This window comes from Lynx canadensis, chromosome E3 (genome assembly GCF_007474595.2).
Source record: "Lynx canadensis isolate LIC74 chromosome E3, mLynCan4.pri.v2, whole genome shotgun sequence".
In the NCBI taxonomy this organism is placed as follows: domain Eukaryota; kingdom Metazoa; phylum Chordata; class Mammalia; order Carnivora; family Felidae; genus Lynx; species Lynx canadensis.
The window spans coordinates 37,745,485-37,769,848 of NC_044318.1; the positions used below are offsets into that span (position 1 = coordinate 37,745,485).

Consider the following 24,364-nt stretch of genomic DNA (forward strand, 5'->3'; position numbering starts at 1 on the left):
TAGCTTTCAGAACCAGAACCGAATGTCTGGGCCCAACCCCCAGAGATCCTGGCTTAGCTGATTTGGGTGTGACCGGAACACCGGGTCTTGTACACATTCCCGGGGATTCTGAAACCCACCACGGCCAAGAACCCCTCTCTGAGGCTGGTGGGACGTGGGGAGGCGGGAAGCCAGGCCTCTCGGGGTGGGGGGGCCTGCACGGAGGGGAGATTCCTGCATTGCCGCCAACCCAGGCTACATTCCGTGGGGCTCAGTGTCTCCTCCGGGCTCTGTGGAGTCTGGCGGGGGGGGGGGGGGCTGGGGCTGAGGAAGGCCACTGTTGACAGGATCCGTGGCTACGTGGTGCCCCTGACGTGTCTCTCCCCGGGAGCGCTTAAATCCCTGTGACCTCAGCGGCGCCCTCTGTGTGGCGTCTGCATCTCGACAGGCGTGGGGCCTGGGACGGCTGTGCATGTGGTTCAGGACCGCACTGGGGCTGAGCCTCAGAACCTAGTGTTTACAGGCCTAGAATTCAGGAGGCATTTCGTCAATACTTGAAGAAAATCACGAGCACATAAGGAACAAAATGATGTTTTTATTAAAAATCGTACCCATAGCACCTCTCTGTCATCCTACATTTTTTTTTTTTTTTTTTTTCCAAATGAGATCTGGGATTCTGCACAACTCCAGAAAACATTGCCGGGAAAACTTCAGGACTGACCTAAGCTCTCGATAAACCGGAAGGCGACGCTGAGAGGAATGGAGAGGAGCCTCAGCAGACTAGCTCGGGTCACGGGTTGCTGCGGTGTTCCCGCCTTCCGGACCGGATCCAGGCTACTGGGATGCCGAGTTCAAGAGAGCCAGATTTGGATACGCGGGTAGATTGCTCATTGGGAGAACGACTACACCGTGTGCCGAGAATTCGTAAAAACTAGAGACCATGCTACGATCCGTTACGCAAACACCATGCTTCAGTCCAGTCGTGGTCAAATATAAGCACAGCATCAAAAGAAGTTTACAGCGTGCGCGCGACCCTTCCTCCCCGCGGCCTGGACGGATTCCCTGGCCGAGGGCCTCTGCCATCACTCGCGGTGCGGGGGACGCGCCCCCACGTTGCCCTACGTCACACCGTCCTCTGCTACGACACCGAATCGAGTACGCCTTACAAGCACGGCGGCGAGTGAAACAGAAGGCAAGGCTGGGGAAGGACAGGGTTCGCTCTGGGCCAATTTATTCAGGAAGGGGTGCGTGAGGCCTTGCTGATGTGCTTAATGCCCGCTGGGTGCGGGGACCGCCCGCAGCCACCCCCGCCTGGAAACCTGTGCCCTGGTGCCCGGGCGGAGAGGGCCAGCCCGTCCCGTCCCGCCAGCTCTGACAGAGCTCGGCCCTGCCTGGCCGCTTTGCTGGCTCACCCTCACACGGGAAGGACAGCTCATCGCCCAACGACCTGCCCGGTGAGGGATGAGGGAGTGCACGGGGGGGCTCAGCCACCGCTCACCGTAAGGCACCCGAATGACGTCACTACAGAAGAAGGCAAGATGAGGACATTTCATCTGGCCGTGGTTAGAGAAACGTTGCTTGTTCTGTTCTTGGACGGAGATTAAAATCCAATCAATACCTATTCTCCTATGGTGTGGTGTCTATTTTCCTCCCTACAAGGTGAGAGGCTGGGGACTGATGCCCGTGGACGCCCACACTGCCTGGGGAGGCTGAAACCTAACTGCGGACGCCCAGTCTGTTGCTTTGGTGCAGGTGTCTCTCATGGGCCAGGGCCCCCGAGGGACAGGGCGGGGGGGCGGGGGGGAGCAGGTGCTAACAGTCCGTCAGCAGCCACGGTGCCAGCAGAGCCTCAGACAGACGATCCCATACACAAAAAGTTCAGTAAAAGCAGAGAAAGAGAAAGTACAGGAAATATAATGAACCTGAAAAAAAGCTTCATGTTGTCGCAAAAACCCCAAAGCAAAGAACACACCTCCAACCAAAGGGTCCTCATTCTGAGACGTGACAACACTTTCCCCCATATTTTAAAGCGAAGTCCATATGGCTTAGAGCTCGAAGTGCACAGAAGGCAGTTTGTCCGTGTTCTGCCCCGGGCGTCTGTCTTCCAAGAAGTTCAGCTTGCAGCCTGTCGCCTCGCGCGGGTTCCTGCCCCCTCACCGGCCGTCCTGGGGCCGAGAGGACGGAGCCGGGCTTGGGGCCCCAAGGTGCGTCCTGTCCAGTGAACTGTTGGGGGTGATTCTCATGCACAAGTGGCTTTGGGCAGAGCATCTAGGATTTTTGGTTTAGAATATTTCTGCCTCCACTCAGAAAAAGAAGGCAGGAAGGAGAGAAGGAAGGGAGGGAAGGAAAAGGAGGGGAGAGAGAGAGAGAGAGAGAGAGAGAAGGAGAGAGAGAGGAACCTTTCCACACCGTCAACTGTTGGAAAAACTGAAAAGGGGCTTTTCACCCAACGCAAAACTCTCCTTGGCCTCCGGGGGCCACAGGCGGCCGCTGGGAAAGCAGAGGGCCCGACGGAAGTATAGACTGGCTAGAGCCGAGGAGATACCACACGCTCTATATGGGGCCACAGGACCGGCTCCCCTACCGTCAGGGCACTGGCAGGTCACAGGTCACCCCTGCTCCTTGGGGGTGTCGACAGGGTGGCTGTGCATTGTCACGGCCACCCTCCTGCTAGCGAGGTGGGGACGCGGGGCCCTCCAGGAGCTCTGGGCGCCCGCCGGTTACACCTGGACCTCGGCTCTGGCCTGGGGGGTTGGCTGTCGGCTCCTCAGTCACCTCGGCCACCTCTTGGAAGAATAATGTGATGGCTGGAGCCACAGGTACACTTCGGGCTCTCGAAATTTCAAAGTAGTTCATGCTATTCTCACGTAGCTAAAAGATGAAAACTAAAGTAGCAAAGGGGGAAAAAATCGTTTCCAGAAAACCTGTTAAGGCTGAAAGCTGGGCTGGGCTGGGGGCAGGGACAGCAGCACTGGTGGTCAAGGCAGTGGGCAGCGGGCGGGACAAGGAGACCCGGGGGGGGGGGCCGCGCTCGCGGGAGGCCTGGCGGGGAGGAGGCAATTCGGGCCCCACTTTCTCAGAGCTGTTTCGCTTTATTTGGAGACACCGACGCTTTCCGCCTTTCTCATGTACAAGGCTAAACAATTAATAAAAAGGCACCTGGAGACAGCAGAGACTCATTCATTTCATGTGACATAGTTTAAAAAAAGATAAAAAGATTTAAAAAATCCTCTGGTTAACAACGCACGCCTCTTACACAACAAGCAATTCTGAAAGCGCCGTCTTGCTCTCTCTGGGTTCGCGGGGTGGGCCGTGTGCTGTTCACGGGAAGGACACGCTCGAGAAGGGAGGGCCCGCGCCCACTCGCAGCCCTGGGGGTGGGTCCCTGCTCTTCGCCGTTGGCTTCAGGCAAAGAAAGGAAGAGAAAAGCCCCGGGGATTTCACCACTGGAATGATGCAAGGTGCGACCGCTGAGCCGTCAGCCGGTCAGAGGACCCCCCCCTCGGAATCTCTTGCCCCCTCGCCAGGAACCTGAAAGCTGATTCCTTGCCTACAAACTGCGGAGTGAGAATATTTCAGAGATGGATGGGGTCGGGCCGAGAAGCGCTCAGCCCGGGGCACACACTTCGCTCCGCAGAGGCCAGGAGCGGGCGGGAGAAGGCTGGTTCTCCGGAGGCACAGGAGGTAGAGAAGAGGAAGGAGCGGCCTGGACGTGGGCGGACATCGCACTTGACCCCCGCTCCTCCTGCCCCCCTCCCCCCGCAGCCTCCCTACTTGGCGTGGGATGGGGACACCCAGGACTGGGGGGGTCTGGGGTCCCCTCGCCACCGCACCACTGAAATACACCTTCTCGTAAAAAGAAAAGAAAACAAAGAAACCCGCTTCCTGCAGCGATGTTACAAAAAGCCGTTAAAAAAACCTTTCTAATTGAAATCTAGTGTTCACAAGTAGGTAAAATCATCACTTATCAGAATTCTTGTTTGAACAAAAGCTTGAGCTCAGTTACTGGAGTTGATTGTCTTAACAAAAGGAGGCTGGAAGGTGCGCGGAGGCCCCGCCGCGGCCGTCACACGAAGGAGGAGAAGCCGGTGAGCGGAGTCCGGGCGCCGGGGCCCGCGGGCGCGAACACGGCGCTTTGTGTGGTGACCACCGTGTGCAGGTGCGGCCCCGCCTCGCCGCCCGCCACCGCCTCGTACCTGTGCGGGGCGCGCCCGGCCGGGGCTCGCCGCTTCCACGAGTTGTAGTAGGTGGGGTCGCTCATGTAGTGGTTGACGAAGGAGTGCTGGGGGGGCGTGTCCTCAGATTCGGAGTCGGTGCCCTGGGGAGACAGCCAGGCGTGAGCGGGCCTCGGGCGGCAGCAGGTGCCGGGGAGGGGGTGGGCGTGGGGGAGGGCATGAGTGGTCACGGGGGAGGGGGAGGTCAGCCACAGAGGACGGTGGGCATGGGGAGGGGACGGGGTGGCCGTGGGCGAGGGCAGGGGGCGGCCTTGGTGGGGACCCGTGGCCACGGGAGAAGGGCAGCCACAGGCGGAGGGTGGCCACGGGCAGGGGGGCTGAGCTGGAAGCGAGGGGTGGCCAGGCGGCCACACCAGCGAAAGCCACCCAAAGTGAGCTGGCTTGTGTCCACGGTGTCCCACCCTCTTCCCTTCTCCCGCCCCCCAGGCCACCCCGCACTCCACCCGAGGTACGCCTCCCTCCCTCGCCCGAGCTCAGCACCTCCACTGCCCTGAGACAGGGACCACGTGCTGTCCCAGCTGCCCGAGTCTGCGCCTGACCCCTCAGCGTGTGTGAGCCCGTCCCAGGAGGGGTCTGCACTGCACTTCTGCCCCAGGACAGGTCTACACTTCATCCTCTGACCCGGGAGAGCTCTACACAGCCTCAAGGGGGTGCTCTGTGCCCTCCCAAGGCAGAGCTCCTGCGAGGGGGTGGGGGTAAGAATGGTCCAGGGTCCTTGGCTTGCCCAGGACTACGGTGTAGGCTGCACTAGACCGAAGGGAGCCGGCCCTGAGCACACGTGGAGGTGAGGACAGGGTGACCTCTGTGGGATACAAATGTCTGTGTGATGTCACATCCGTGCAGATCTCAGAGGGGAGGCTACCGAGGACAGGGGCCCTAGGGAGCCACGACGTCTACAGCGGCCGTCGACTCCTCCCTCCCCAGGCCCTGAGACCTGACCCCTCCGGCCACACACAAGAGCCAGCCTCGTTGATTGGTGAAGGCCAGGCTGAGGGGGTTTTCTCCCCGTCTTTATAAGAAAGTAAATCAGCAGATTCCACTGAGAACATTTAGTCCACATAGTTTCTATGTTCACGTTCTTAAAGCAAAACCCTGTTTTGTGGTTTGGGGACTGATGTGAAGTCACTGAGGTGCCATTAACAGAGACAGTGAAGACCGTTTTCCCAAGAGGGTGGAGGCTCCCACCTTCCTGCCCCAGAGGAACTTCGAGTACCCCCGGGGGGCCTGCCGCCTGCCCACAGGCTGGCCGGGTCGGCTGCTGGGCCCCCACGAGACACGCCCCCCACCCCCCGCTTTTGAAAACACAGTGGGTTCCTCCCTGCACCACCGGGGACCTCTCAGAGGCCACTGACGCCTTGAAAAAGCCAAATACGGGTCTACAGACATGCAGCCATCTAGCCTTTCGAGTTCAAGGCCAGGGCGGGAGCCTGCAGCTGGATAAAGCCTCTCCATTCCAAGGTGCCCTGCCTGGGCTCCGTCCCTGACACGGCCACACCCGCCCTTTTTTCTCTCTCCAGGAGGGTCTCAGGAGGCCCGGCTGGTGTGAAGGTGTGGGACATGCCCAAATGCTGTCTCAGAATCAGCAGGAAAGTTTTGGGAGAGCACAGATTACTGGGTATGCTTCCTGACAGACTGGGCCTGGGCTAGGGCTGGGGACTGTGTGTTTCTCAGAAGCTCTGGGAGGATTCCCATCAGTGGCCAGGCTGGAGTGAGGGCAGGACTCATTCGATGTGTCGGCTGTGTTGAGACTGAGGGAAGGCAGAGGGTCCCTGGGTGCTCTGAGTCACTGTCGCTCATCTGATGGGGAGCGAACGGCCCACGTCATGCTCCATCTGGGGACTGCGTCCTGTCAGCCGGTAAGAGCAGGTGGCACCTGGGCTGTGCAGAAGCCCCTTGTGGACATGGGGGGAGCCGGACTCCCAGGAGTTTCCAGACACCGACTCGAAAATCGGGCTCTCACTGGAACATTTACAGGAAAGTAATGGTAAGTCACAGATTTGGGACTTCTTGGGACCTGTGCGTTATGGCACAGTCAGCTGTCGGCAGCTAAACACCTCTGTGGTTCCTCTGCTTTGTACGGAGTCAGAGCTCACATAAGTGCAGGTCTGATGACTGTCCTCTCCCGACACAGCCCGAGATGCAGGGAACATTAGTTCCTCCATCACTGGGCGGTGAGGGTGACAACAGACCACAGACCTAAGAGCAGCTTCTTTTTAGGAGACGCGACTACATACAGATGAACCCCTGCGGAGTCCCTGAAACCGCATGGTTCCTTTTGTTCCTATTTTATGGATGAAGAAAGGAGCTCAGAGAGACGGGCCAGTTGCCCAGCATCCCAGGCGGGGTGGGAGCCGAGGGGGAGCCTTGCAGCCCTGGGGCCCCTGCTGGTGCGGAACCGGTTCTCTGCTCCGGGGTCTCCTTCGTGTCTGCTGACCCGACTCACAAACCCCCGCTCGTGATTCCAAAACCCTCTGTGCTCTGAAAATCAAAAGCGGTTTTTGCAGCTTACCTGGTGGCAAAGTCTGACCTACGTGGAGCTACTTTGGCAGCTATGACCCTGAGCTGAACTGACGTGCAACTATTTAGTGTGCATATTCGCAGATTCTGCTGCAGAAATACTAACGTGCTCATAACGTAACGTGCCCTGCCGCGGATGCTGCGTAACATACGATGTATATATCCCACCCCTGAGAAACGCCGAATTCTTAAACATATCTGGCCTGGAGGGCTGCAGGTGAAGAGATACGGCACGTGTACTTCTGGCGGTTAAGGTTTATCCTTCGTCTGTTTTCCAGAGGCCTCGAGGGGCTTCTGAGGCAAAGCTCTGTGTAAACCAAGACAGGCAGGAACGACAACAAGGGTCACCTGAAGGAAGCTGGCGGGATCCGTTATCGGTCCCTGAGTTGGGTCTGTCCCTTCTGTAGACACCATATCTTGGTTCCAAATTCCTGACTTAGGAGAAAAGAGCTCATGCTGAGCTATGTCGGGGGTGTCGTCCTCTTGACAAAGTCACAGAACACTCAGGATTGAGGCTTCACGCACCGGGGTCAGAGGTCGTGGTCATCTGACGAGTGAATGTAAGATTCAAGGTTTTCTCCCTCTTCACCCTGTACCCTGTGGTGCTCGGGCCGCCCCGTCCCCCCCTCCCCCGGTTGTGCGTGAGGAAAAACGTGAGCAAGGGCACTTAGGTTCAGTCTCCTCGCTTTGTGTCTGACACTGGCCAGGGACAGGGCGGGGCCAGACCCAGCGCCGTATCACAGCCAAAGGTGGCAGAAATGAAGAAAGCCTTTCTAGGGGACACTAGGGTGTCTAGGGCCACCTTCGAGCACAGCCGTATGAAAGGTTAGAAGGACACTTTGTGTGCTCGGTCTTCCGTCAGGTCTCCACGTTGGGGGACGTCACCACACGCAGAAGTCACCCGTGCTGGCGGTTCCACTTTGGCAGACCTGTCGGGCACCTCTCCCTCTTCTTGCTACCCCTGTCCGCCCCTCCTCCTGCAGCTGTTTGGGCCGTCGAGAAGCCGGGCTCCCAGTGGCCAAGTGGCACTGGGTGGGAAGGGGAGGGGTGGCAGTCTGGTCTAGAAGGCACTCCCGAGTTCTTGCAGGAGGCAGCCTTTCTACGGGCACGTCCAACCTTGCTCAGGTATGAATGCCTCCCGTGTCCCACCCCGGCGTGCTCACACGGTTTCACTGGACATGTGTTCAGCTGTTACATCATTCCGTATTTTCCCGGCCACGGACCTAAAGGTCCTATAGCATGGAGAGAGGGCTCGGTGACATGCGGGTGCTAAGAAGAGGCCCGGGGGGGCTGTCTGGCTCACAGTGATGTCCCAGGTCTGGGCTTGGACCTTCCCGAAGGAACCTCAGGAAGTGAGCCTTCTCTGCCTTTCCTTGTCACATGGGCTGAATGGCTCCTCCCTGCCTTAAACAGTGATTGGCTAGTGGGTATACATGTGACTTAAGCTGAGCCAATCAGAATCCTCTCTGGGACTCTTTGTGCTGCACAGGAAGAGCCCCGCCCTTTAGGTGGCTACGAGCCCTGAGCGGGCAGGGCCCACAGACCCAGCCAAGAGCTGCTGGGAGAGGTTAAGACCATCTTGCAGAGAGACAGGAAAGGCAGGAGCCCAAGAGCGGACGGTCACATGACACACAGGCCAGGCTTCTTGGAGCCTGCTCAGCCCTCCCCATTACCTCCACCAGAGAGCAGTGACTTAAATGCCATCCTCCCCCCTGCCTGCTCTGTTTATTGTTTATATGACATTATTATTTTTTAATGGGGATGTATCTTAGTGAGTTACAATTACTGACGAGAAGGCAATGCTGCAGGGTCCTATTTTTTTTTTTTTTTAAGTTTCCTGTGTGATCCGAAGTAGCGATGTGTGTTGGTTTCCCCGGAAACCACAGAAGGACAGCAGGTGATTGGATGTGGTGGCAGTTTCTAAAGGTGCACAGATGCCTGGCAAGAAGCTAAGAAAGATAATCTCAACACTCTTGGTATTATATTTTCAAGATGAAAGAGTCAAATAATATTAGGGAATTAATTAGGTACGGGGGGGGGTTGGTCTAGGTTGGAGCGGGAGAGATTTTGAGAACTGTTTCTTGGGATCTTGAAAACGATTTTTATAATGCGACTTGAACAGCAGTCCTGCGTGAAAGACAAAGTCTCTCATCCCTAACCAGAGACAGACAAAGGGCCACGGCTCATGCCACGAGACACTGACGGCCTAACTCACAGTGGCTCTCGTCAGGTTCTTGTGCTCCCGTGATCCCATTCACAGAATTTCCACTTCAAAGCACTGTTTCTGAAAATAGTTAAAAACGTCCTGGGGAGAAAAGGACGGCATCGCCGTTTTCGTGGTGAAATATTAGCTTCGCAGAAGACCCCTTCCAGCAAAGATCGCATAGGGTTTCTGTCTCCTTACTTCCCCGGGCTCTGGAGAGGAGGGGGGGCCGGGAGGAAGGGCATTACCCTCCTCACTCCTGAGCCACATTGCATCAAACCGTTGACTAAGTCCAGGGCCAAGAACGTGTCTTACTTTCCACTCCTGACATCTCAGTGTACAATGTTTTTCAACCCAGACGCTGCCTCTGGTAGGGAGGATCAGTATCTGAAATCTGAATGCACGGGGCTCCTGGGGGGCTCAGTCGGTGAAGCATCCGACTTCCGCTCAGGTCATGATCTCACGGTTCATGAGGAGCCCCGCATCGGGCTCTGCGCTGACAGCTCAGAGCCCGGAACCTGCTTTGGATTCTGTGTCTCCCTCTCTCTGTCCCTCCCCAGCTTACTCTCTCTCTCTCTCTCTCTCTCTGTCAAAAATAAATAAACTTAAAAACAAAAACTGAAATCTAAATGCAAGTGCAAGTCACTTATTAGGTGGTCCTCTTTGAAACAGGTGCTAAGCGTATGTTCTGCTGCCCCACCCTGGGTCTCTTCTCTCTGGGACCCTTGCTCATCTCTCTGAGGGTTCTGTCTGCAGTTCGGTAATTTGCCTCTATTCCTGTGAATTTGGGGTTAAGGGGCCGGGCCAGAAATCATCACCATCTTTAGGAAACCTTGGCCCATGCTTCTCCCCTCTGAATATCAGAACCATCCATTACAAAGGCAAGAGGTGCTTCCAGAATGGCCGGTGAGGAGCCAGCAGATTGCCTTCCAAGACAGACAATGATTTAACTGGAGAAAGTTATTTTATAAACAGGCCTCTAAAGTCGCTGGGAATCGTGGCCGGGACAGAGAGCAAATGGAGGAAGATTTACTCCACCAAGAACAGCAAGAGTCTGAGGCACTCGAGCCGTGACCTGCATCACCCCCCGCCTCTGACCCCCAGCTCCGTGTGACAGCAGCTCGGCAGGTGTGGTCGAGAGAACCGGGTTCCCTTCCCTCACCCTGTCTTTACCCCTGGGCCGGACGGTCTACACCACTTGTGGCAGGTTGAGAATACTGAGCCCCAACGGCCCCTGCCTCAGCTAGCTTGTAGGGAAGAAGTTTTATACCAGAGGGGCAAGCCCAGAAAATCGGGGACTGTCGTCTCCACCCAGTGCCCTACCTGCACGGCAGGTGTGTCCCTATGGGCGAAGAGGGCCACTGTCCCCACCCCCAGCTTTGGTGCTGTGACACGGAAGTCCTGCACGGTGGGGAGAGACAGTCCATTAGAACAGAGAGATCCCGACTCTCCTAAAGGGAATGGCTTTGTTTGGAACAAAGCATACCTAAGGGCACTGCCGAAAACAGTGGAATCCTTCCGCATAAGACATTAAGAGGAAGCTGGTAGTTCTGTGATTGTAACAAGTGAAGCAATAAACCAGCCAGAAGTTTAACAGAGAGAACCACGGAAAGAGACAGCTAAGGAGAGCCTCCTTGGGGTCAGAGCAGAATTCAGAATGATAACATCCTGCTACTGCAGGAGGGCTGCCCCTTAACTGGAGCAAGCTATAGCGTAACATATAGCCCAGGGCATCGTGAAAAATAATCGAGCTAGCAAGTGGTAAAGGTTAAGAGCTGGGTGTGATACCAATACCAACAGACCATCCAGAATCTTAATAGGGGGTGAGAAAAAGAGACAAAGAAAGCCTGGCTGGGACCATCGTCATCCCGGGTATTCAGGGGTCCTGAATGTGTTCCTAAGACTGCACTTCTCAGGAGTGTGGCATAAGAGAATCCACCCCTGGGGGAGACAGTCTTGCACTGAACTAGTCCAGCCAGCCCACTAAACACGCAGACAACGAGAATGATCCTCGGGGTAGAGGATATCAGTATTCACGGTTGGCACAATACATTAACAAAAATGAACTGTTTTCAGCAAAACAGGACAGTGTGTTCCACACCTGCAGCAAAAAGCAGGCAGCATCTGAGGAGACTCGAGTGTTGGCAAACAAAGATTTTGAAAGCAGCTATTACAATCTAGTCATAGAACTAAAGGAAGCTAAGTTTAAAGAATGGAAGATGATAATACCGTGCCAAGCAGAACTTATCAATAGATAAATGATTTTATTTTATTTTATTTTATTTATTTATTTTTCAACGTTTATTTATTTTTGGGACAGAGAGAGACAGAGCATGAACGGGCGAGGGGCAGAGAGAGAGGGAGACACAGAATCGGAAACAGGCTCCAGGCTCTGAGCCATCAGCCCAGAGCCCGACGCGGGGCTCGAACTCACAGACCGCGAGATCGTGACCTGGCTGAAGTCGGACGCTTAACCGACTGCGCCACCCAGGCGCCCCGAGAAATGATTTTAAAAGAACCAAATAAGAAGTTTTGGCATTGAAAAATACAATGGCCAAAATAAACAATTCATTGGAGGCGCCCGACGGTACGCTGGGTCTGGCAGAACAGAGTCAGGGCACAGGGACGTATCAACAGAGATTATGCACTCTGGAAAACAGAAGAAAAAGCATGAACACACACGAAGGAGAAGAACAATAATGAAAGAAAAGAGCACCTGACATATGCAGGACAATGCTGAGTACACCCACACACGAGATGGTCATGAGAGCACCAGGACAAGAGCAGAAAGACAGAAGAAGAAAACACAGGGGAAGAAATGGCTTACGACTTCTCAGATTTGCTCAGAAGCATTCATTTACACGCAGAAAATCTCCATAAACACTAAGTAAGTCCACACCCAGACACCTCACAGCCAAAAAGACAAAGAAATTCTTCAAATCATGGACAAGGGAACTCAAATAATGGTCAGAGTTGGCTTCTGATCAGGAAAAAAAAAAAAAAAAGATGGGGGACAGAAGGCAATGGGGATATGTATTCAAAGTGTTGAATAAAAACTGCTAACCAAGGATCTTGTGTTCAGCAGAACTGCTTTCAAAAATGAAGGTGAAATAAAGGCATCCCTAGATAAGTAGAGGCAGGAAAATTCATCACTATCCAACCTGCCTTTCAAGAGATGCTACAGGAAGACTGTCAGGTTGAAAGCAGGTGACATAAGCAGAAGTGTAAAAGAAAAGGCAATGACCAAGATGATCACACATGGGTAATTACGAACGATAGCATCTTTCTTCTCTTACCTAAATTAAAAAGCAATTGCATACAATGATATGTATATAATTGTATTGTTGGGCCTATGACGTACAGAAATGTGACATCTTTTTTTATTAAATTTTTTTTAATGTTAATTTATTTTTGAGACAGAGTGTGAGTAGGGGACGGGCAGAGAGAGAGAGGAAGACAGGGAATCGTACACAGGCTCCAGGCTCCGAGTTGTCAGGACAGAGCCCGACCTGGGACTTGAACTCATGAACGGCGAGATCATGACCTGAGCCGAAGTCAGACGCTTAACTGACTGAGCCACACAGATGCCTCAGAAATGTGACATATTTTTAAAAAAAAAATTTTTTTTTTCCAACGTTTTTATTTATTTTGGGGACAGAGAGAGACAGAGCATGAACGGGCGAGGGGCAGAGAGAGAGGGAGACACAGAATCAGAAACAGGCTCCAGGCTCCGAGCCATCAGCCCAGAGCCTGACGCGGGGCTCGAACTCACGGACCGCGAGATCGTGACCTGGCTGAAGTCGGACGCCCAACCGACTGCGCCACCCAGGCGCCCCAAGAAATGTGACATATTTAACAAACAGAACAAAGGAAGCAGCTGAGTGAAGAAATGACACCCAATGGTAACTTGAATCTGCTGGAAGAAATGAATAGTATACAAGAAGGGTAAAATGGTAAACTCCAGATATATATTTGCTCTCCTTTCTCATCTCGACTTCCTTAAAAGATGTAGAGTTCTGTAAAGTAGTAACTATAAAAATGCATCCTTGAGTTTGTAACGTTATGGATTTACAGACATCATGTATAATAATAAATGACAGCACAGAAAGGGGAGGAGGCCAGAGAGCTATATAGGAATAAAGTTTTTATACATCACTGAGATTTAGCATAAATCTTAAGTAAATGTTGATACTAGAGCAATCACTAACAAAAATAACTGAAAAAATAGAGTAAAAGCAAAAACAAGAGAATTAAAGTGGTACACTGGAAAACTTTCACTTAAAAAAGAAGAAAGTAAGCAGGAAAGAAAGAGGAATAAAGACATGAGACATATAAAAGACAAATATCAAAACAGCAGATGTAAAGTCTACCTTAGCGGTCATTATATTAAATGTGAATGGATTAAACAATCTATTCAAAAGGCAGAGATTGGCCGAAAGAAAAACCACTCCAGCTCTATGCTATGCTACCTGTAAGAGATACATTCTAGATTCAAAGATACAAATAGGTTGAAAGTACAAGAATGGGAATAACATACTATGGAAATAACATACAATGACCAAAAGAGACCTGGGATGGCTGACTAGTATCAGACAAAATAATCGTGAACGCAAAATTGTTACTAGGGACATAAAGGGCCATGCTATTCTGATGAAGGGGCCAATCCATCTACAAGACAGAACTATTATAAACATACATCTAGAACAGAGCCCCTGAAACACACGAAATTAAACTGGCTGAATTGGAGCGAGAAATCGAGAGTTCAACAATAGTAGTTGGAGACTTGAGTACATGAATGGACGGCAGAAGATCAGGAATCCAGGTGACTGCCACAACACTGTAAATCAGCCAGCCCTAACAGACACATTCAGACCATTCCACACAACTGCAGAATAACACTTTGTTTTTTCAAGTGGCTATGGAACATTGTTCTGGCACAGACCATGAAACAAGACTCAATAACTTTAAAAGGAGTGAAAATACACAAAGCATGTTCCCAGACCACAATGGAATAAAATTAAAAAAAAAAAATCAATAACAGAAGGTCATTTGGGAAAGTCACAAATATGAGAAAATTAAAAAACACTCCTAAATAACCAATGTTCCAAATGAGTGAATTCTGTGGTATGTGAATTATATCTCAATCAGGCTGTTTAATAAATGCGGTTCACAGCAAACTCTTCCATCTGAGCTGGTGCTTCCAAGATGACGGAAGTCCCCAGGTCCCTCTGTTGGGACCCTGTGAATATCTGGTGCTTACACATCTCCCAAATCCATAAGGTTCACAGATAGGACCCAGCAAGATCAGAAAGCTAAGAACTCTGGAAAAAAGATGGGCCTCACTGTGTCTACCCGAGGACCCAGGAGCAGACAGGACACAGGCACGGGAGTTCTCGGTGGACTCCATGGGACCTCAGCTAGAGATGACCGTCAGAGCTTCCTAGGGGCCTGGACCCCAGATCCTAGGAGAAATTCTGCATGTACATCGAGCGTCCACACCTCTCGTCAGCTTCCTGATGGAGCCCTTGACCCAAAAAGCATTAGGAACCATGAGAGGCATCTGTGGGAATTATAAAAGGAACCCCTTCCTCCTGGCACAGGGCTTGCCAAGAGGAAGGCAGGCCCCTCGCGCACTCAGCCACAGCTGTGGAGCTGGGACGGCTCAGTTCTGGGTGTCGGGTCTGCTGGGAGGGACAGCACTGGGAGTCTGGCTCAGGTCGGCCACTCAAGCTCACCCCACCAGCATGTGTGCAGGGAAGACGTAAAAACTTCTGTAAGCTCCAGCTTTGTCCTCTATTATATGAGGATCACGGCTACCTCCCCGCAGGGCTTAGTGTGAAATCTACGTCCCTCTCTCCTACGCCTGCCCTCCTCCCCCACTGCCCCCATCAGCTCCTTCCCTTCCTCCTTCCTCCACCTCTGGACGTGCGTGTTTGTATGTAGGTATACGGGCGTGTGCACGTGTGCATACGACTAGCTCGGTGCCTGTATACGTTTACTAACTGTCTGTAAAAACCAGCTGAATTGGCATCTCCAAACATCCCACAGGCATGAGAGGACAAACGGACTGCTGCCCGTCTACCCATTTTGAGAACGCTCCCATGAACACAGAGTTCAGAATTTGTGCCTCCAACTCTGGCCGCTCTCGACACGGCCGCTGCCCCCAGGGGTCAAGAGGAGCCGGTGGAGGCCAGGGCCTGGCTGAGCTCTGGATGACCTCAGACTTAGTCTTGCTGGCTGGCCAGCGAGGAGAATCGCCCTACCTCATGGGACTGGTGTGAGCATTGAGAGAGCACGCCTGGGGCACCTGGTGGCTCAGTCGGTTAAGCGTCCGACGTCGGCTCAGGTCACGATCTCACTGCTCGTGGGTTCGAGCCCCACGTCGGGCTCTGTGCTGACAGCTCGGAGCCCGGAGCCTGCTTTGGATTCTGTGTCTGTCTCTCTGCCCCTCCCCTGCTCGCACTCTGCCTCTCTCTCTCTCTCAAATATAAATAAAACATTAAAAAAAAAAAACAAATAAAAAATGGAAGAGCGTGCCTGGACCATAGTGGTGCAAGTAGTGCCTGAGCCCCGTTGGACCGTTGTTCACTCCACCCGCAGGGCGTGCTGGCGAGAACTGAGGACAGACGCCCAGCACAGGCCATGCGAATGTATCTCGAAGTCGCTGGCACACGCAGTGCCTGCCGCAAGGCCGTCGTACCCCTTTCCAACGTGCTGCTTTTGGCGCAAGCAGCTAGAGAAAGCTAGACAAAAGCTGCTGTTTCCTTCTCACAAAAAGCCAGGTCACTTCTGCAGCATTTCACTCGAGAGCCCTTGACTTCAGACAAATGCAACATCGGCTGCTGCTTGCTGTTTGCACCGTGCCCAAGGCAACGGCACAGACGGGGCGCCCGGCGTCCTCTGTAAACAGGAAACTTGAAGCAGAGCGGACCCGGTGTCACCTCGACAGCCACCTGACGTCCGTGTCACTTGGAGTTCACACACTAACCACAACTTCAAAGAAGCCATTTTATTGAGCCTCGGGGCTTGATAAGGCCTGAATTCGGGTCCAAATGAAGGTGGGACTTATTTTAGATTAAATATTGATTTAGAGTATGGATGTCAAGAGGTGGGGCAGGCGTACGTGTCTAGCAAACAGCTTGGTGATTTTCCTCCCTCTCAACACCGGGCACGTCTGAAATAAAGACGTTTAGGACTGATAGGGACCCACCCCTCAAACTGTCACTTCGGCGGGCTTCGCTCCTTAGGGTCAGACGCTGTCAGACCCTGAGGCAGCACGCTTGTGGGGAAAGGCACTTCCCGGGGGGCAGGGAAGGCTGACCCCTCCTGGAGTCTCCCACGGCTGCCTCCTCTCCGGATGACACCCTCCCCAGACTGCTCCCCGACGGAGGCCTCGCACTGTGTGCTCAGCTGCACGAGCGAGCGCTCAGACACACAGGACGCCTCGCAGATGCAGGCCCACGGGTCCCGGGTGGGGGCCACATCCGCGGGGGCAAGACCCCCCTGGTCCATCTGCTCAGTGAGGACAGAGACAAGCCTCAGGTCAGGGCTCACCAGACCCTGGAACTGTCCCTGAACGGCGGTGGCTCAATCCCGCTTCAGCACAAAGCGGGGCGGGTGGGAGGGGAAGGGGCTGCCGGGCGCGGGGTCCCAGGTTCTGTGGGTTTTGGGGGCTCAGGCCGTCTGCCGCTCCAGCCGGGGTCTAGAGGGCAGGTTCTACGGTCACCACCAGAAAACACAGTTTATTTACGGAAGCCAAACGGAAAGTCAAGTGGCTTCGGGACCGGAAGCCACTTTGGGCGAGGTGCTGATGTGAGAGCTGGCCCCGGGGGGCAGTGACCTCTGGGTCTGAAGGAGTCCCAGCATGTACTTTCCTCATCGGTCAAAGGGACTCATTTGCCCCTGGCCCTGCTGCCCCTCAACTCCACAGGGACCAGGGGGGCAGCACCTCAGGAAGGCAGAGGGCTTGGCACAGAAGCGGGGACAGAGGCCACGTGCACTGACCTCAGATTCTGAAGCGTCCACAGACTTCTCCTTGAGGTTTGTGCTCTCGGTCAGCACGGCGCTGTTGTATTTGTTGCAGATGTCCTCGTCTGAGTAGTGCAGCCCGCCGGGGCTGGGCCGGGGTGGGGACCTAGGACAGGACGCCGCCCACGGGACGGACACGGGCTCAGATATCCGGGCCGCAGCTACCTCCCCGGGGCCCTCCTGACCCGCCCTCTGGCTGCTGCCCTGTTGGGATGGGTGGACGTCCATTCTGGTGGCACCCGTCTGCCCGAGAAGCAGGGACTCCCTAACGCTTAGCCAGCCTGCGGGCGCTCGGCCTCCCGAGACCACGCCCCTCCGCGCCCAAGACGGGCCTTCTTTTTGCATCTCTGGAACGGGAGGAAGGATGCCCCGGACCCCCTGCCATGTCCCCCCCCCCCCCCCCTCAGAGACTCAACGCGGCCCTGTTGGGTTGTGGCAGGTGCCCGTGGGCACGGCGACATGCCCGCGGCCAGACCGTTGGGCAGACGTGGCCCAGGTAGGTTACGGGTGCTGCGTCCCTACCTGGTCCCGTTCTTCTTTGAGAAGGTGTTCTTGACATTGAGGTGGCGGCTGTTGAGCTCCAAGGCGGCAAACCCTCCGTTGTCCAGGGTCACGGTCTCCTCCACGTTGGAGATGTTCTTCCCTAGAGCCGGGACGGGAGAACGGGTTCATGTGCTGCAGTCAAGGGCTCGCTGCGGGTCTGAGGGCCGCACAGGTGCTCGGCCTACAGGTGTGCGGAGTTCCCGCTGGAAGCAGGGCCCAGAGCCCGGCCAGACCCGCCTGGGCGCGCGGGGTGGGCGGAGGCTCGCCGGGGAGCCGGCAGCGTATTAATCGCAGCGCTCGGAGCACTGTGGTGTTTGCTTTGTCTGACACCAAAACATCAGCCTTCCTATCAGAATTGATGGAGGAGCCCTCAGGATGCATCGGCGTTTTTTTTTTTCTTTTAAGTTGAGAATTAAGTATTTTATACATTTCAAAATGACGACCTCATGACCACCTAATAAAACAGTAAATGGAAAGTAGATTTGCAGGGGGTGACAGTCCAGGGGACACGGGGTGTTTCTGGGGTGGTGAAGATGTTCTAGAACCGGCTGTGCTGACGTCCGCACGTATCTGTCAACACGTGAGAAGCCACTCAAAAAAATAGGTTTACAAATACACGTGAAAATGTGTTCTAAACTATGTCGGCAGATCAAACGAATAACCGTGAGGTTGGGGGAAACCACAGGAGATGCCGAGAGTCCCGTGTCTTCCTGTCCTCAAGGCTGTCTGTCCCCTTCCCCCAGAGTCCTCCTGGCCCACCGTCCCCTTCTTTCAGCTCACAGCCCAAGCGTCACAGGACCAGAGAGCATCTTCCAGACCACCCGAGACAGCGACCGTCCTTCCCCCTCCCCCTCTTCCTTCTCCTCCTCCTCTCCCAGAGATGCGTAGAGCTCCCCCCGTGGTGCTCATCCCAGCAGTGCTTTTTTTTACCTGCTTGCGTGTTCCTTACTGTCCGCCTCCCATCAATCTCTCCTGGCCAGACCACAGCCCTTGGAGGCAGGGACCCCACCTGTTTTTCTCCCGCTGTCCTCGCCTCCAGGACAGGGGCCACTTCCAGCTTTGTTAAAACCCCACGGCACCCTCTCTGCTTTGAACCAGCGCCCGCCTCCCCTTGCCGAGGGGCCGGAATGCTCTAGGTGCACGCAACAGGAAAAGCCGGCAGGACGGAGACCTGCAGATGCTGGGTCATTCGCTGGCCAGTAGGGGGCTGACTGATGAGCGGGTGGGCAGGTAAAAAGCAGTATCGGAAAGGAAATCCAAGGAGGGTGGTGTGTGAGGGAGGCTGTCGGGCCGGAACGGTGAAGGTTTAGGGTCTGTGTGTCTCCCGGCAGGAAGGCAGACATTCGAGTAGACACGTATTTTTTTTTTTTTCTAGGCTTCAATTATGATGTTAAATTAATACTCCAGGGTGAGGCTGAGTATCAGAAGCTTGGGTCACGTCTGGCTTTTCGGGGCTGTTTTGCAGATGCAGAAGGAGAGTGAAAAGCGGGGAGATTTTCTGTGTGCCAGACACAGGATTCTGGAATAGCATTAACTCAATAAAATGACATGCCATTCATACATAGTAAATCCCATAGGAATAAAATCTGATTTACGAACACTTGTTAGAAGTGAATTTATACAGAAAAAAATAAACCCTTTCTTGGAGGGATGAATTGCTTAACGCCAGGAAGGCAAACGGTGAGGCGCCTGGTTGTGTTAACCCGTTAGGCGCAGGGATGGATGGAACTGGGAGGCTGAGGCTGGGGAAACCGCTGAGCCCAGCCCCTCGTCCCCGAGGGCTCACGGGCCGGCTCCTTTGCAGGAGGACCCCACCAGGGAGCTGGCCTCCTGGGGAGCAAAGACGGAGGAGCGGTGGGAATAGCTCCAGCTATGGGGCCTGTCCTGCCGCCCTGGTGACACCAGGGAGCTGGTCACGTTCTCGGCCAAGCTACAGCTGTGATGGAACAGACAGCCGTGGTTGTGCCAAGAAGGGGTCTCCTAGGTTATTAGGAGAACTGAAGAAAAACCGAGAAGAATAAATGCGTAAAGTGTACTTATCTGACACGTCCGGAGTGGCTTGTTTGCTACGTGTGTAACTGCCATGGGCGTAGAGATACGGAGCCCCGTGAACCCCGAGGGGCTCCCTCACCTGCCAGGGTCCCAGAACCCCGAGGGGCTCCCTCACTGACCTTCTCTGTTTATACTTCTCTCCCAACAGGCAACCACTATTCTGTCTTCTAGAAACTCCCACTCATTTTGGTGGTTCCGGACCTTCCTATAAATGGAGTCCAGCTTTGCCCCGTGTTCGTTTGTCCATTTCTCTGATGGGGGCGATCCACTCGGCAACAGACACTTACTGAGAACCTTCCGTGTGCCAGGAGCTCATACTGGGGAGGCAGCGGTGAGCCGGGCGCCAGAGGGCGCGGAGCTGGGACGTGGGGTTTAAGGTGAGGTACAACTCAACCGCTGTCTGGCTGAACCCCGCACCTTGTTTCCATCGGCGGCTCCCTGAGCCTCACCGACGCTTCGGAGACGTGCCCAGCACTGCGTTCCCGTGACACTGAATAGTCTGGTGATTCATCTGGTCAATGCTTCTGGCTAACGCGTTATAGATCACGTTCAAAAATACCGCTGCATCTGGGAAATGGTGCTTATGGGGAAAACAGACGCAGGGAGGCCAAAATGACCCAAGCGACGGACAGGACACACAGCTCATTTGCGGGCAGAGCCAGGGCCAGAGTCCGGGCCGCCGAGCTCTAGGACGCCTGCGCGCTGCACCCAGCCGCCTCCCGAAGGAAATCCGCTGCGCCTATCTTATCATCCGCAAAGGGGATGCTGGCCCCACAGACCCTGGAGAGATGGGAGAAAACAGTGGCGGGGGGGGGGGGGGAGGGGGGCAGACGCCTCACCTGTGCCGCAGTTCTTGTATCTCTTGTTCTGCCCGTGCAAGACCAGAGCGAACACCACCAGCAGCAGGACGATCAGGCTGGACAGCGCCATCACCAGGAGGAACCACCACTCCCCGTAGAACGGGGTCTCCACTTGCGCTGAGGGACACACCAACACAGTCACACGCGATGGAGACTCCTGCCTCCTGTCCGGGACCAGGTGGCGGGGCTCCGTGCAGGGTGGGGGCGGGGAGGGAGGAGGCGACGAGCCCCGAGTCACGGGGAGGACGGAACCACGGGCTGGTGTGGGTTCCAGCTTCCCAGACCCAGGCTCGGGCGTGACGGGCTCTGCGGCCGCTGCTCCTTCCCTGCGGGAACCGGGCTCGGGGCCCCCGTGGCACCCACACTGCCCTTTCCCAGAGCTCGCCCTGCCCTTGACCATCTACACTGTCCTTCACACTACTTCCTGTGACCTCCACTGCCCGCGGATGTCGTCCGGGGTAAAGACAGGAAGGATCGGAGTGCCTGGATGCCCTCCCCTCTTCTAGGGCCCAGGCTTCCCTCCCGGATGGCCCCGCAGTCCCCTTACCCTCTCCACCACGGCCACCACCCACCCCTGCCCGCCACAGCCTCTTCTCAGGGGGCTTCTCCTCTACTGGACTCACCCCAATCCACTCCCTACACTGTCACCAGAGAGATCTCGCTCAGATGGAAACAAACCGTCCCTTCCTAAAAGCCTTCGGTGCCCCACATTAGCCACGGAGCACAGACCAAGCCTGGGGAGCCCTGTAGTCTGACTCCTGCTCACTCCCGGTGCTAGATCCCATCCACCCCTGCACAGAAGCCCCCCTGCTGGCCTGTTCTGCCACACCAGGGCTCCCCAAGGGCCGCGGCTGTAGTTTATTTATTTTGCGCCTCCAGCAAAACTGAGCGGAACTGGCCCATCTTTCCACATGCTTTTTGAGGCACCGAACAGAAAAGTTCATTTAGAAGTTGCTTTGAAGGATACCCTTCTTGATCATGTTTTATTCTGTTTACTAAGAACAGAACAATAGGCACTGTTTCTGGTAGGTGCCGGATGGCCTCGGGGTCCTCCCCGGAGAGCGGATGCGGAGGGAACAGGAAGCCTATTACGGGTGAGGCCAAGGTCCACCTTCCAGCCACCGAAATCCACAACAAACACATCTACCTTGTGTTAAATCTCTCACTGGGCAGGTGAAAAATGTGTGCGCGCTGGGGTTGACAAAGGGGGATTGACTTTGGATAATGTATCAGCACAGGGGTTCCGGGGAGCTGGCGAGCATTTGGAGTCCAGACACGGTAAGTGGTTTTCAGGCTGCACGTTAGGGCCCCCACGTAATGAGCCAACAAACCCCAGCCGACCGCCCAGCGGAAGAGGCCCAGGTGGGCCTGGAAAGGAAAGGCCTCGGTGCCCGCAAGATTCTCACCCGGGGCAGACCTGCGGTCGGCCCCGAGGCAGAGCCGGGCAGGTGCCCACCTGCTGGCTGGTCTGAAGGGTGAAGGGAGCCGAGCACAGTCCTGCCGGCGGCCACGGTGGGCGAGGGGGTGCGGGGGGTTTCAGAGAAACAGCACGGTCACAGACCCCATGAACAGCAGGGTAGGAGCACTGTGTTCTCCTGTAGGAACCAGCTTTTGCCATCGGCCGTGTGTGTGTGTGTGTGTGTGTGTGTGTGTGTGTGTGTGTGTGTAACCAGAGTCTCTGTGCGTTTGGAACCGCTTCATGTTGACTTTCCACAGGTGAACCAAGAGAGGCTTGAATTGGGGAACTGGGGTGACAGTGTCCAGGGATTCCTTATTCTAGTCTCTCTTTTTGGGGGTGTATTAAATTTTTCACGAGGAAAATGAAGGAAATGAGAAAAATTTGGTGTGTTAAAGTCTAATTTGTTAAACAAGCCGGCGGTGTGCCATGTCTCCTCCAGGCAGACCCCCTCACGGGCCACCGGGACCTGGGGGGCCCGAGTGCGCCCACGGACACTATCCTTGTCCAACGGCAAGTCCAAAGGCAAAACACGAGAGGTGTTTTCAGTGACACAAGACCAGTCAGTAGCTTAAACAGACCTACGTGCGGGGGAAGTGAAACACGTTTCTCTTACCGTAGGGACGCCCGTCTGGGTCTCTGGCCTTGCCGGTGACCCTGCCTGCAGGGGACGGCCAACTTCTTTTCTGAATCGCGCTCACCTGACTCCCTACTATCCCTCCAGAGCGGGCTCCCAACTTGGGCTGCCCGGGACAGGGGAGGGGGGGATCCGCTGTGGAGCCCCCGGGGGGGCGTTCTCCAAGCAACCCCCAGTAACCCTGGGGCTGAAGGCAGCTTCCCCCCCACCACCTGCCGTCTGAGACTTTGTGCTGCCTCCTCCTGTGCCCTCCCCACTGTGCACCCTTCACCACCCAGCCCCCCTCTTCTGAGAAGCCCTTCCTGACTCCTGGCGGTCACTTTCTCCCCATGTGTTACACCCCCGGCCACATGGCTGGTGACGGCGGCTAGTCTGTCCAGCTCTGGGAAAGAAACCTCACCTCTCCCACCCAGAGTGGAGCCGGGGCCTCACCCTACAGGGTGGCGACCAGCACGGGCTCACGTCCCCGAGGCCCCCCATCAGACACAACCTATGTCCGGCGCTAAGACACTCCCCAGGGGCGTCTGCTGGGGCGATTTTTGCATTTTAGGCATCACACGAGTCTGCACCGTAAGGAGCCTGCAGCTCATGGGAGGGCTCAGGGCGGCCTTCACCCCGGAGGGCACTGCTCAGCCCAAGTGGACTGCTCTGACTCCTGCACAGGCCTCCGATTAGGGAAAAGTGAGACAAAAACTAAGGATTGCTCAAGCGGAACATGGTAAGGGCAGTCGGGGGGCCTGGTGGTGGTGCCACGGGCTCCCATGCACACTGCTTCCCCAGCACCGAGTTCCCTGGGCCCTCGGCGGGGCCGCCTACACGAAGCACAGTGTTGTCCTCTGTCTTTTCGTGACGGCCCCATGTCTCCCTCTCCTCCCTCAGGGGACAGGGCTTTGTCCTGAGATTCCCCTGCTTGGGCAGGGCTCCCTACCTGACACGGCTGTAGAGGGGCTGCTGGGCTCCCCGTAGCCCGCCTGGTTCACGGCCACCACTCGGAACTCGTACGTCACTCCCTGCCTGAGCTTGTCCAGGCTGACGGTGTAGGAGGTGGCACTCCGGGGGATGTCCTTCGCAAACATGTCCCACAGGCCTTCATCTGAGGACACAGCACCGGAGCAGAGGTTAGGGCTTTCTCCCGCCTTCGACCTGGCGCCCGCCCCGCGGCCGGCTCACCGTGGCCCTCGCGCGGTGCAACTGACGGGAGAGCCAGAGCCCGGGTGGGTTGCACGGGGCCAGGCTGGGGAAGAGGTCAGCCCTCTCCCCGACAGAGAGACCCCGCCAAGGCCCTGGGGTGGTCATGGCATGTTCCTGAACATTCTCCTCGCCCTGTCACATTCCCATCGGATTCCAGGCCTCGTCTCTGCTCTCTGACTTGATGTTGTCTCTAGTAGGATCTCTGGCATCTATAACAGTGCCTCACAAGGAGCGCATTATGTGAGGACATATACGGAGGCTGCTTGGTAAAAAGTGGGCTCAGAGCCCAGAACGTTCATGAATTATAATTTCCTTTACAGGCACAGGTATGTGATCCTTTAAAGAGAGCAGGAGGTCCGGAGAGGAAAGGCACGTTTGAGTATGCACGCACACGTGCGGACAGCTTTGCAGAGAGCTGAGGGTTATCTGGCACCAACCTGCTCACGCACCTTGGAACGCCAGATGCGCTCGAGTGGATTAGCCCAACAGTACACAGGAAGAAAAGTGCTGGCGTATAAGTCTGTGTTTGCATAGGATTTAGAGTTTGCACCGATTAAGCCCTTACAGTCACAGGTTAACGAAGGCACGGACGTGAATGAGATTTTAAAGGCACAAATCTCTGGACGGGCAGAAAAAGAGCACAATGATCATTTATTCCTCAAC

General features: G+C 55.2%; 1 protein-coding gene across 2 annotated transcripts in view; it reads right to left on the reverse strand.

The window, feature by feature from the left end:
• Positions 1-554: 554 nt before the first annotated feature.
• The window catches only part of LOC115503970 (protein sidekick-1), a 157,966-nt gene continuing 134,156 nt past the window's right edge, over positions 555-24,364 (reverse strand). For both annotated transcript variants that reach the window (XM_030300555.1, XM_030300556.1), the window contains 5 exons: positions 23,439-23,603; positions 20,397-20,534; positions 17,485-17,605; positions 16,939-17,068; positions 555-4,297 (listed from right to left, as the gene is read on the reverse strand). In XM_030300555.1, coding sequence (XP_030156415.1) covers positions 4,046-4,297; positions 16,939-17,068; positions 17,485-17,605; positions 20,397-20,534; positions 23,439-23,603 — 806 coding nt within the window. In that variant the 3' untranslated portion in view covers positions 555-4,045. The remainder of the gene's footprint in view (positions 4,298-16,938; positions 17,069-17,484; positions 17,606-20,396; positions 20,535-23,438; positions 23,604-24,364) is intronic.